This window comes from Melanostigma gelatinosum (assembly GCF_949748355.1).
Source record: "Melanostigma gelatinosum genome assembly, chromosome: 3".
Classification (NCBI taxonomy): Eukaryota; Metazoa; Chordata; class Actinopteri; order Perciformes; family Zoarcidae; genus Melanostigma; species Melanostigma gelatinosum.
Window position 1 is genome coordinate 12,903,126 of NC_136636.1, and position 13,747 is coordinate 12,916,872.

Sequence of the window (13,747 nt, forward strand, 5' to 3'; positions counted from 1 at the left end):
CACCCGTTGTTGTTACGACAGATCAGCTTCCATAAATCAGTTTTATGATTTTAGTTGAGTCACCGGAGCCCCCCGTTCTCTGTATGCATCCTTAGAGTAAGTACGTTGTACTTTTTTGTTTCTCATTCATTTTATTTAAGTATGATTTTGCTGGTTTTGCAACAAAATGGAACATAATACACTTTCCAAATTATTACTTTTATAGTCATTTACAACAATCGGCTAAAATAATGAAAATAAATCATCCGTTTTATAATCATTTAAAAGTATATATTAAAATTAAAAGACATAAAATGTCCAATCCAAAAATACATGTTTGAAAATATCTTCACTCTTCCTCTGCTTATATGTATATGTAGTCAGTAGGTGATACAAGCTGCCAGAGAGTGATGCAGACTGACGCTGAGTGACACAGACTGAAGCTGAGTGACGCAGAGGTGCCAGTGCCACAAGAAGGATCTCACTGTCTCTCCCAAATCGCGCCACTGGCAGGCTGACACACGAAGGTCTGGGACAGCAAGAACATGGCTTTCTTAATGGCATGTTGCACTTTGATCGTCAATGTGTTATGCATGCCCCTTCATCTGATCCATGTCGTGGGCATGTATGCACTATACAAACGTGTCTTCCCAATGTGTCTGAATCGGTTCTCTATAATGTACAACAAGAAAATGTACGACAAGAAGAAGGAGCTGTTTCGCAGTCTCTCCGAGTTCAACAAGCCTGGCGGGCAGCTCACAATCCTGGAGATCGGCTGCGGCACCGGCGCAAATTTTGAGTTTTATCCGCCCGGTTGCAAGGTGATCTGCACTGACCCGAATCCTCATTTTCAGAAGTATCTGAAGGAAAATATGGGCGTCAATGACCAGCTCTCATATGAGAGATTTTTGGTGGCGTCGGGGGAGGACATGGGGTCAGTTGAGAGCGAATCGGTAGACGTTGTTGTCAGCACCCTGGTACTCTGCTCCGTCAACAACATACCGCAAACTCTGCGTGAGGCTCGCCGCCTGCTGAGACCAGTAAGTAATCTGTGACTCCTGAAATAACCACTCGTCCCGAAGTAAATGCACTCACCATAAAATGGCTATTTTTAGCCGTAGCTTCCCAGTTTCTGTCAGATATTCAAGTATACGTGGCAAGGATCGTCTGTTCCAAACAACAGGCCTTACAGGCAACAGAAAATGCAACAAAATGTATTCATTATAAAACATTATAAAAGTATGGAAACACAAGTTTGCACAGTAAACGCATAACAAAACTTTTTTTTTGCAGGGTGGTGCCTTCTTTTTCCAAGAGCATGTCGTTGCAGATCCCTCAACTTGGACTTACTTCTTCCAGCATGTACTTCAGCCTCTTTGGTACCACTTTGGGGATGGATGTGAGGTCACCCGGGAAACATGGAAACATCTGGAGGCAGCTGGGTTCTCTGAACTCAAGCTGAGACACATCGAAACACCATTGATGTTCATGATCAAACCGCACATTGTAGGTTATGCTGTGAAATAAATTCTTCTCACAAAAGAATAAGCAAAGCACTTAAAGCCTCCTCTCTTTTGTGATATGATTGATCACCACCAGTAACAAATAACCCAAGTCACTCTAATACTAACTTTATTTTTGCCATGGAAAAAATTACTCAGTCTTTGTGTTTTGTAAAGACACATTATTGTAACACATTGACTAAAAAATTGAATATATTACTTATTTTATTTGCAGTTTAAGTGAAGAATATGTTTGATTTGATTTTCAATTTGTCATTTCCCATCTCCAAAACTGATAAATCAATGTGATAGTGCCATAGAGAAGATCTGTCCTGTGTTTGTGTGCTACTGATGGCTTCATGACTACAAATATGTTTTTGCTGTTATCAAGCTAATTGTGTTGTGTCTTAAAGTTGGCGATGAAAGAGTTTGATCCTGCTGCATGATCCATGTTTTCTTTTTTAACCAGTATTGATAAGATATGTAGACAAAGTCAAAACATCTGGGGCAACTTGGACGTGTTCTCCCAGCTGCCCCTCATGCACACTGCGGGGTGTTTGCTCCATCGTATGGTGAGACACAGACATCATCTCTGAGGTATTGAGAGTGTATTCTTTTGATCTTGTAAGTCTGGAGCTCGAGATGCCCCTAACGCGTTGCTTGGCTCAGAATAGAATGAAGTCTTGTATCTTGAAGTTCTGCAGACTGCTTTGTTTACTGTTGACTTTACCCTTATATCTGATGGAAATCACGGGCCTGTACGGTATGTACAAACGCTTGTTCCCATGGCTTGCCTACAACATAACATTCTCGTACAACGATAAAATGCACAAAACCAAGAGGGACCTTTTCCGAAACGTGGGCAAGTTTGCAAACAGCGACGGCAATCTTCGTCTGCTTCAAGTTTTACCCCGACGGCTGCACGGTGACCTGCACTGACCCCAACCCGCATTTCGAGAAGTACCTGCGGCTAAGCATGGACGCGAACACGCATTTGACCTATGACACGTTTGTAGTCGTGTCTGGGGAGGACATGGAGGCGGTGAGGGACGAGTCAGTGGACGTTGTTGTCTGCATCTTGGTTCTGTGCTCGGTCATCAACGTGCAGCGCGAGCTGCAGGAAACCCGACGCATCCTCAAAACAGGGAGTGTCTCAGTGTGCAGCTGTCAAAGTGCCATGGGAAATATTTTGTTCGTGACATTGGTGATTTATTAATCGGCGTAGTGGCTGTTAGAGGAGTGCCCGGACACAAAACACATCTAGTTCATAACGCCCTCTGTGCAGTGTGTGTGTACTGTGTGTTCTGGTGCACATACAACAGGCTGAATAGAAAGTTGAATTACATGCAAAATAATTAAAGGTACATATATCAATGCCTTACAAAGAGACATCTGTACCAATGTCTGCACAGGTGGGACTGGTAGCGTGTAGTACTAAACCCATATGTTTGAAGATGATTTCATTTTTCAGAGTCATTAAGCCGGAAAATAAATGCATTCGATTTCTTAAAAAGTATTGACTCCTGCAGCCACAAACATTTCACTTACACTACACCGGCTCGGTCTTTTAAGTCAAATCCTCATGGCATCATTATAAGCTGAAGTCTCTGTAAGCTTCTTTTTTTTCTGTGTGTCAGTTAGTTTGTGGAAATAATTAAGTTCAAACTTGATTTTGTCACTGGGCACCTCTACAAGACAAGGCTATAACATTAGGAAATGATGCAGGAGTCCCTTTTGCCCCTGAGGGTTCGCTTGGTAATCCGGCCTTGCTCAAGGGATAGTATGTAGAATGTCGTATCAGGTAAAATTAGGCTACTTATTGTCATTGTAGACTTATTAACACTGGTCTTATTTGTCTACTTGATTACACACATGGCTGTGGGAGTCTGCACTATGTTTTTGGTGTCAGAAATTGTAATGACCATCACAGTCAGTTCAGAATGGTGAATTATCATCTTTAGTATTAACTTCTGAATTCCCACACAACAGCCACTGCAGTCCTGATTTGGTTTTCTTTTTGTTGGTTCTCTTACAGGGTGGAGCTTCCATTTTTGGAGCATGTCTCAGATCCCTCTTCCTCTACGTACTTCTTACAGCATGTGTTTGAGCCTCTGTGGTACTATCTTGGTGATGGATGCATGATCACCAGAGCAATGTGGAAAGATCTGGAGGCTGCTGGTTTTTCTGAACTTCACCTAAAACATGTCGAGGCTCCCGAGGTTACTAGGATGATAAGACCACATATCATGGGACATTCCATTAAATGACTGCAGGGGAGAATGGGCAGACATCATTGTGCCTCTTATGGGCTTCAGAAAGTTCAGCCCAGTCATTAGTCACTATATTTTGCTGCTAACCCATACTATTCTGATTGTTTTCTCTCTCAGCCCCATCATGTGCCAACACTTCCATTGGTCCAGTACTAACATTCATTACAAAATACTGGGTTCAGATTCAGTCATGTTTCATGTCAACAAAAGCAGTCATCTGTCCGTTTTCATTTCCAGTGAACAAAAATACACTATCCACTGCATCTATTGAGTGAAAATATATTTATTTATTTACAGAATCAGCAACATTTCATAGTTTGTTCTTCTTTCCCTCCATCCCTCCCAAGATGTACATAATAAATATTACCTGGACACTGCTTTTTTTTCCCTGATTGTCTAAGTAACTGCCTAAAAACAACCAAACTCAATGTCATTGGTTACCCTATATATTCCATTGCACAAAAAGAAGGAATGACGATTGTAACGTGTCCTTACAGAGAAATGAGGGGAGATGCTGGTCCACAATATAAACAGGAATTATGTCTGTGGGAATTATACAGTCAACATTCTGCTGATGCCATTTAGAGGATAAAAAAAAAAAAAACATTTTTTTTAAAACACGGGATACATTTACAAACAGACTCAAAGCTAAAGCTCACCATTTCGGGGATAGCTCCCAGTATTAAAAATGTACACAACTATAAATGTTATAGTGTTAGCAAATTTAAAAAACAGCAGGTGGAAAAAAATGTATTTGTCGAGTATATCTTAGTGCCATCAATTGTCACTTTTATATCAAACAGAGTAAAAAACTTGAGGATGTCAGCCTGAAATTAAGTGTTCCCAGAAACCCTGTTCATGTCCAAATGGCTGAGCTGTGTCGCTCCCAAATTATGTCCCAATCCGCAGCCTCGATTCAAACAGGTTATCCTGTTTTGACACAATAAAGGTCCTTTAATGTTTTGAGTTCTTCAATCAGGGTCTTGTTTTGGTTTTCAAGAACAGCTACACGGTTTTCCAGGCATTTAACATATTCCTTTTTCTTCCGTCGACATTCACGCGCTGCCTCTCTGAAAGAGGGACACAAATGTTAGATTATGCAATAAATTAACCTGCAGTACATCACAATGTACAGTATGTTCACTACTTTGACATAAAAATACATATATCAAAGTTACAGCTTAAAAGTAAAATATGTATAATAAGTAAAAAATAAAATAAATAAAAAAGATACTTAATAATTAACCCCAAGACATTACTGTCTTTAAGAGGCCGTCGTGATCTCGTTCTAGATATGAATGTTCTGGTATCATATGAAACTAGCAGTGGTACCAACCATGTCATGCTTGTCGGGAGCTGAATAGCGCTCCAAAATTATGCTAAATTTTGGCGATGGAAAACTACTAAACTAGCATGCTGATTTTCAAAGATATGTGACTGAAAATAGTTACCCACGAGTCTCCCCTTCACAGACATGCCCACTTTATGCTAACAACATGCAGCTTTGGGCAAAAATCATGCAGTTTTTTGTAAGCAGTATAAAAGGCGATATTTTCACCTTTTATAAAAATGGTGTTTTTGAATATTTCAACATACTAAACAGTACCAGCAGTCTTGGAATTACATGAATTGGATAACAATGACAGAAAAGCAGAGATTCTTGTGTGCATTCAATGAGCTTAATTGCATTCATGTGTGTAGCTGTTGGGGCCTGTGTCCATATAGCATTTCTTTCTGAGCACCAGTGTCTTTTTGCCTTCGTTCCCAATGAGGAGAGCCGAGAGTATAAGGGCTGCACCCAGCGTCTATTTTCTGAGTGAAACTTTTCCACAAAGCGCTGGTGATGTCACTGTAGAGAAACTTGTTTTGGCAGTGTCTGTCTATCCTGTCTATTTATAACTAGAACAACTTTAGACACACACGCATGAGCTGCATCTCAGCTTTAGGAGGATGGGCCACTTCTATGTGACACAAAAATTCCCTGTCCCCCCGTAAAAAAGACCAAAAACGGGTCTATGTAGGTTTCCACGGGTTAATAAGCAAACATTCACCTGTTTCTGAGTTCTACATAACTCCAGTAATGGAGGCACTGCACCATCACATTGACTCCCCCCCCCCCCCCCATGTCCAGTTTGTAATCTCCACCAGGCGTATGTAACCCGTCGTGTCTGTGTGCATCCATGACTGATTGACCAAGAAATAAACTGTACTCGCACCTGTTTTTCATAAGCCTGATTTCCCTTTTCATTGTTGGGTCGTCACTCTTGCCCTGAGACAGCCCCATAGGAGACGTCATGACTACAGTCTGAGGCAGGGAGCTGGATGCGGGCGCTGTGCGGATCTGGTATGTTTGCACCTCTCCTCCTGCACCTGCAGGTGGCATGACAGTCAAACTTTTACAGCACTTGAGAAGTTTAGACATTCATTTGTTTTGTTTTTTAACCATAAACAAACATAACATTAAAGCTGTTAAGAGGAAACGTTGAGTCAACATTTACAGACACACACACAGGGCTTCGTCAGGAGCTTTGTAATATTTTTTGGGGACATTTTTCTAGTGCCAATACTGTGAGATTCTTCAAGCTGCGTGAATGAAAATCCATTAACTAGTTTACCAAAGGACATGCTTCTAAAAATGCTGAACCTTGATATTAATTACAGTCTACTTAAATTATCTTGTTGAAAGTAAGGCACCTTGAAGTGAAGCCACATTCCAACTGAAATAGCAATTTGTTAAAAAAAATCAAGGATCAGCTGTGTTGATGTGGGAAAGATACGAAAGGTAAACTACCAGGCACAACCTTGTTTTCTCCTTTACTCAAATTAAAATACATACAAAGTGCTATAGTCTGTCTGAACGCCTGACACATTTTGGCATCCTCCTAGCAGTCAAATTAGCAATCTGGAATCTCCTTACGAAAGATGTCTCCATTAGCTGATCAAATTGGCTTAGAAATCTAGATACATTTTATTATAATAGGACATGTTTTGCTTACCTTGTACAACGACCTGGTTACTCGGCACCAGTATCTGCTGGCCGTCAGGTGTCTGGGCATACTGAAGGATGGTGGTGTTCTGCTGGACTCCAGCGTTGGCCATGGCGACAGCCTGTAGCCCCTGAATGCCTTCAGACCCCGTAGTGGCGAGCTGGATGGTGCCATTAGCGTTTATAGTAACTAGAATAATCAAACAGGTGGCATCAGAATTGGGTAAAGCACAAGTAAAAAAAATAATAACAAAAATAAATTACAAAAAAATCACATTTCAGCTGGCTAGGTAAATTCTGAGATCTGCAGAGTACTCTTTTAGTAACTACTTTTGGGGATTCCCCCACCCCCCCATTTTACAAGAAATTTGGTTTCTGATCTACACATTTTCTTGTGAGCATATTAACACAACGCGTACAGTAAGTTGTGTTACACAATCACATTTATCCCAAAGTTCCCTTTGCAGAAATCCAACAAGTGTTTTTTAATGATAATAATTCTGTGGCCTACAGAGTAATAACATTTGATAACAAATTCTCAATATCACAGGCCAAATGACCCACTTTTCTTTTCTTTTTTTCACTGCTATTGAACAGAAAAGATCGTACTGTACTGGCCGGTGCTGGTCTGGTAGATTTGGGTGGTGGGTACTGTGGATACCTGGCTCTCCGTTACTTCCTCAGACAGTTCATTTAGGATTTTTCTGCATCGTGAGAGGAGGAAGGTCAATTTAATTGGAATTCATCTCTGCAGACTGTTCTTGTAATATGTCTTGCGTACGTGTTGTTGTATTTCTCTTACCTGTATGAAGGCCGCCTCGCCAGTATTTCTCTGTTATTATGGGCCACAGCTCCACTGTCCGATGAGTCCTGTGAATCGTCACTATCTGAACCCAGGGCCTTGAAAGAGGGAGATGGATTAACAAAGTGCATTATGAGTAAGTGGAATATTGAAGGTTTGTAAAAAAGAAACGAAGGAGATGAATTAATCGTAGACTGACATTGAGAAATCGTACAGTGTCAAGGAAAGCAAATGATCTCACCTGTGCAGTTTGCATCTGAGGGGACTGAATGACCGACGACTGTGCAGACTGGATCACCCCTTGAACCTGAAACTGACCCCCTGGCAGCTGTACAACAGCCACAGAACCACCACCCAGTGACATCTACAGAAACACAAATTTAAAATCCACACAACATATTTACTGTGGCAATTACCATAAATTTCTGTGCACAAAAAGAGTGAGTTCAGAAGCTCATTGAAACTCATTTGTACAAAAAGAAATGCTTAAAACGAGTCATCATTTCACCCAAATTACACAAAACACATTTTGTGTTTCAGTTACCTCTTGTGGCATCAAGCCATGGAGATGGTTTTGGTTTTATAAGGCTAGGATTGAGCAAGGAAAATCTACTTCAACGAACTTACTCACTATATAATTTCAGTATGTGTTAATATACCCTCATTTACAGTTTATAAGCACACTTTAAACCCCTACAAATTCAGAGCCGCTGTCTTATCAGATGCTATAAACTGAAACAGGAACTTAAGGTTGGTTTTCTAAGAAATTGTTACATCCTCTGATACATCAACTAGTAAGTAAGACAGCAACAGAGGAGTGAGCCTCCATTAAGCAGGCTGGTCACACTAAAACCTGAACTCGGTAATCCCTGCCTGTATCACAGAATTGGTGAAAGACAGGTGAGACTGTGCAGATAATACACTTAGTGAAAGACTTCATTTGTACTGGAGAGTGAGAATAAGCACTTTAGCTACTTAATTTGTCATTGTGCAGATTATTATTCATGGTATTTTTAAAAAGGTATGATTTAATTTTCCGTTTACCTTTGCTGATTAAATAAAAACTCTTCATGATCAACTTCTTGGATCCATCTTACAAATGCATCTGTACAACAGCAAGAGTTAAATAAAAAGAAATGTAGCTCCACTAATAAGCTAACTTTAAGAGATTTAAGTGTGCTTTCGGCATGGCATTCATAAACAACATGGACTAGATGCATGGGCATTGCAAGATATTCAGAGGCAATAAAGAACTGCAGTATTGTGAGCTGTTATGAATTACCTGTTGGGCTATCTGTGAGAACTGAGCGGATGTGATGGTGGCAGTCTGTAACTCAGTGCCATTGCTGCCCTGCCGTACTTCTTCCATAGTAACTGGGAACAAACAACAGTTAATTCAACATTACCGCTTTACAATGGCACTAATGCAACCTGCATATAACATGCTGTACTCCGCTGTGGCCTGCGCGCAATTTGTTGACATAATAAACAAATCTTCCAGACAACGTGCAACAGATCAGAGCGATATCATTACATCGCTGATCCATACTTTCCCCCCGTCCCTTTCTTCTAAATTTGAACGGGTGCGTTTAAGCCAACTAAAAAAATTGACTTCTCCTTTGGTTCAATCGTGTTAGCCAATGCAACTAACTCATAACATGGAGTTAAGGATAACAGCTAGGCCCGAAAGTCAATACTGTTAACTTTTCACCCTCGTGGGTTAAATGTTGAATTTTACGATTTTAAGCGGCCGACTTCACCCTAACCAATGTCTACATCTGAAAAGTAAAGTTATCATTTCAGTCACTCGTGCTATAGCTTCGCCCTCGCTAACGTCTCCGTTGCTAGTTAATGGTAGCTAACGTTCACTTAAACGGATGTTAACCAATTTAAGCCGTTAAAAAGAAGACTTTAAGAACTAAAAGCGGGGCGAGTTTTGTTCCTCTAGTTCACAGGAAGGATGAGCTTTAGTCTCGTTGAGCAAATATGTGTAACTCTGTCACTGGCACGCAAGTTACCGCGTCAATAGACGTCAGCGAGACGGGGAGCCATTAAGCTAACTACACCTTCCCTCTTCGTAAAACGGCTAGGAACTGACGAAGCAGCAGCCGCCATTACCGCTACGGCGGAGCAGACAGCAAGACGAGCACAACATTACCGCTCAAGCCAGACAACATTTACCTTTTCAAGGACCGCGTAACTGGTGCTGCTCTCAACGTGGACTTCGTGCAATTTCGTGTGTATACTTTGAGGCAAGAAATGCCTTGAAAAGTTACTTAGCAGAAGTGGCTAACGGCTAAAAATACAAAGATGTCAGCTAAAAAAAAATAGCTGACCACTTTTTTTCCCCCCAAAGGAAATGGGCGGTGCTGCTCGGCAAAGACGCATTACGTAATAGTTTATTTGGGCTTTGTGATTGGTAAAGAGTCTGAGCAACTGGTAGATGTACAAGGACAGGGTGGAGAAGGCCCACTTGTTACATAAAGTAGTGCATTGCCCAAGTAACGATGTTTATTTAATAATACTTTATGTTTAAAGTATAAGTAACTGTCTTCATTTCAGCTGCTAGAATATTAAAATGCTGCTTCCACAGTGATGCATCTGCAATATTAATCCAATAATATTATCATACACTAAGGGGGCATTCTGCATAGTGAATATTTTTTATTTATTGTTATTATGAATGATTTTACTTCACATTGCGATAGTAATATTTACACCAATTTTCGTGTCACAGATTTTGCCCTCTTGTTTGGTCATGTCATTTTAAAAGACGAATCTTTCAACAAATGTTTTAAAATTCACTCATATTTACCATTTTACAAGTAGCTGTCGGTCTTTTCAGCAAGCCATACACGGGGGTTTTGCGACAAAGAAATATTTCTTGTCCATTATGACAAATTCTTGAAATGCTTTCACTGTAAGGATGCAAGTTGTGTAATAATCAAAACTCGTGAATATCGGGACATCCGAAATGATTAAATGGTTTCGTTTATTCTGTATTACTTTCACATAAAGTATAAAACAAAGTACAACAAACCAAAATAGAAAATAAGTGAGAAAATGGGAAGGGGGGTGTACCACCTTGATTTCTTAACTATACGAGTTAAAACACCTCCCTAACATTAAAGACTCATTAGTGGATCACACCCTCATGGAGCAGTATAGAATTCACCAAATAATTAATATACAACATACCAAGAGTGCATACACAAAATATTGACAGAACAGCTCAAGAGAGATTAATCCTGTCTTAAGTACACTACCGGTTAAATGTCATCAGTCCTCTGTTCTTAGTTATTACAAAAATGTTTAAGCAACATGTTTATTTCACCAGACTGTGCAAGCTTTGAAATTATATTGCACTCATTGGGATTGCATAGTGTGTGACAACTCTGACGGAAGAGTGGAAACCAAAGGAAGCCCTTGTAGACTTCCCAGCGAAGCAGGTAGATGGTATATGGATACTGGTCGTCAGTAACCCTGTTTTTGCTCATTAGGTCTGCCTTAATAACAAGGAGATTTGATTTTGACAAATGTCTACATTTTATGGGTATTATTCACAGATTGCACCACGGGACCACCTGGTCCATCCCTGTGTTATGAGTTATGTTCCCTGAATATACAATTATTTCATACATATATATCTCGTCTACTTGTGCCTCAAGCTGATTTCTTCTTGTGCTTCGCAGAATCATGCAAACGTTCTGCTGCAAACAAAGGATGCAATGTAAAAGCTAAGATGAAGTGCTATTAGTTTAAACTCTAGGTGGTCTTAAACTGGGAAAAAGCAAATGCCGAGCATTATATTTCTAAAATTAGTAACACAGATGAAGTAGGGATAGTTAGTCCACAAAGTAGACACCTGCTGTAAGTACCACCAGTGCAAAGTGCAGCAATTCAATGGATTCTATTTGTTTACCTTTAATGATTAAACATCTGTCTAGTATTGTGTTTGGCATGATTGTATCCTATAATGGGAATTGCAAAAGTCTAAAATTAACAAAAACTATTTACATGTTTACATTAACTGTTCATCACTGAAATACAGTATAATCCAGTACAAAGAACCTATAAATGATGGCAAGGAGCACAAGGATATAATGGGAAATCAAACACATTTTGCAAATACATCTTGTTGCAAATATTATTTCTTTTTTTTCATCCTTTTTCATAAAATTACTTTACTTTTCAATCAAGGATGTTTCAGATGTGGCTCAGCTTTGCAACTGCATTCACAAGTGCTTTTTAATCCAGTGACAGAACAAAGAAACGTATCCAGATACATGAGGACTTGCATCGATTGACTACTGACTCTTAAGTACCGACAACAATCCTGTTAGTATTCAAAGTAACTCTTAACAAAGTTGCACAAATACAAAATACAATTCGAATGAACTTTGAGTGTGAAAAGGAAAAGGAAAGCGACAAACTCTCAAACACTTGCTCTATTTTTAAATACAAAAATGAGGTGTGTGACTGTCTACCGATACAAAGTACAATGGCAATGGATATTAGATAAAGGGTTGTGGGCCTATTTTTTTTTTTATATCTTTGAACGTTTTTACAAAATAACCCGGTAGCCTGAAAAGCCATGATATTGATTTTTAGCCAAGTGTTTTTTTCAATGGCCGACAGGAAAGTTCCCCGTCATTAACAGTGATAGTCCTCCTGGTAAACTCTTCAAGCAAGAATCCTCAGAATAATATATGCGCCTGAACCTTTTGTTGTAATGCCTCATTGTTATAATAAAGTCGATCATTTTTGAGAAAGTGCAATGTTCTATCTATATCCTGACTAACAATGCTTTAAAGTTAATTATCTTTAACCTCCATTACACAACTAATATTCCAGTTCAAAAGTACTGTCAAAACTGTTAAATCTTATTTACAATCGTCTCTCTGCTACAATTGTAGTCCCTCAGCTGGGTTAACTATCCATGAACCATCAACTGAGAGAGACAAGTCTAGCATTTATACATTTATACAATTAAAATATATCTATACAGTAACATAGTATCTAAAATACAACAGGCCTTTATAGGTACAGTGCAGAATATGGCCACTTTCCTCTTTTAATTTGATCCCTTTGGATATCGGTCAGGATTTCCACTACTAGTCAAAACCACAGGAGAGTAAACAGCCATTAATAACAGATTCATTAAAAATCAAGATAGGAATGTATGGCTGAAGTTTTATAAGGCAGGAAATATATCAGGGCAGGAACGTTGTGAAATAGTTTTTGGCTTCATTCTTATGGGACAAAATAAGCTTTCTAAATAATGCACACAGACTGAGATAATGGTGTGTTTCCATCTGCCCTCTTTTGTTCGCCCGTGGTAGTGAGAATTGACTCAGGGCATGTGTTCGTGTAAAAAATATTTCAAGTTGTTGATCCAAGTTTAATAGCTCTTGGTATTTATATGGAAACAGAAGGGAAAGTATTTTACGAGGTTTGTGGTAGGTACTTAATAAGACGATGGATTTTTTTGATATAGAAATCATTTCAAAAGTGGTCCTGTTGTATGTTTCACCCTTTCCATAAAAAAAAGTGCAACAGGGTTTATTTTGTCTTTGCCGTATGCAGTACAAGTTGCTTCTGTCCCATTTGCAAAATTCTATCTATAAAACACAGTGAAGAACTCCAAACATGGCAGCTCCAATCACAGACATGCAGTGGCCAATATATGCTGGTGTCACACAGGGCTGGGTGGCAAGACATGTGGTTCATGCTTTTTCCTTTTCACCCTCTGCCAAAGCCGCAGTCGAGCACCGGGGTGATGCTGCAGAAGCATCCAAAATGTGGAGGCTGGATGCCTAAACAAGCCCAGACCAACACGACCCCTTTACATGTTGTAAGCGACATAGATGGGATCCAGCTGGTCAGCGAGGAAAGAGTCACGAAGGTGCATGCGTTGCTTCTCTCCCCTGGAGTTGATGGGTATAACGCCGGGGTCCACAATGACCACCACACCCACGATGAGGTGGTGCTCCTCCAGGACCACGTTGGTTATCAGAGGCACCAGGTCCAGCGCATCCTGCTCTAAACCACACAGCTCTGACACCACCACCAGCAGGTTGGTCCACGTAAACACAGCACTGTGAAGAACAAGAACCCAGAAGCAACGTTAAAAGGACTAGTTTGACCTTTTGGGCGTATTGGCTTTCGTCACAGTGGAATTAAATGTACGTATCACTGTGTGCCGTCG

General features: G+C 40.0%; 3 protein-coding genes and 1 pseudogene across 6 annotated transcripts in view; 2 read left to right on the top strand and 2 right to left on the bottom strand.

Moving 5' to 3' along the window:
* Positions 1-475: 475 nt before the first annotated feature.
* On the top strand, positions 476-1,528 carry LOC306775718 (thiol S-methyltransferase TMT1A-like). Its single transcript, XM_079266204.1, has 2 exons — positions 476-1,019; positions 1,273-1,528. Exons 1-2 carry the CDS (start codon positions 525-527, stop codon positions 1,504-1,506), a joined length of 729 nt encoding a protein of 242 aa, XP_079122330.1. The 5' UTR covers positions 476-524; the 3' UTR covers positions 1,507-1,528.
* Positions 1,529-2,156: 628 nt separating this feature from the next.
* On the top strand, positions 2,157-3,748 carry LOC306775719 (thiol S-methyltransferase TMT1B-like; annotated as a pseudogene). Its single transcript has 2 exons — positions 2,157-2,639; positions 3,517-3,748. The product of its transcript is annotated as a thiol S-methyltransferase TMT1B-like (transcript).
* Positions 3,749-4,072: 324 nt separating this feature from the next.
* atf1 (activating transcription factor 1) lies at positions 4,073-9,882 on the bottom strand. 2 transcript variants are annotated; one of them, XM_079297255.1, is made up of 8 exons: positions 9,721-9,882; positions 8,822-8,913; positions 7,781-7,903; positions 7,540-7,637; positions 7,347-7,441; positions 6,748-6,927; positions 5,968-6,121; positions 4,073-4,821 (listed from the first exon to the last, which is right to left on the bottom strand). In XM_079297255.1, exons 2-8 carry the CDS (start codon positions 8,906-8,908, stop codon positions 4,677-4,679), a joined length of 882 nt encoding a protein of 293 aa, XP_079153381.1. In that variant the 5' UTR covers positions 8,909-8,913; positions 9,721-9,882; the 3' UTR covers positions 4,073-4,676. The 2 variants fall into 2 exon arrangements, with proteins under 2 accessions (XP_079153381.1, XP_079153382.1); XM_079297256.1 differs by lacking the exon at positions 9,721-9,882 and having other exon boundaries at positions 8,822-9,500.
* A 637-nt stretch (positions 9,883-10,519) lies between these two features.
* dip2bb (disco-interacting protein 2 homolog Bb) overlaps positions 10,520-13,747 on the bottom strand; it is a 33,894-nt gene continuing 30,666 nt past the window's right edge. For both annotated transcript variants that reach the window (XM_079265950.1, XM_079265949.1), the window contains one exon: positions 10,520-13,637. In XM_079265950.1, coding sequence (XP_079122076.1) covers positions 13,385-13,637 — 253 coding nt within the window. In that variant the 3' untranslated portion in view covers positions 10,520-13,384. The remainder of the gene's footprint in view (positions 13,638-13,747) is intronic.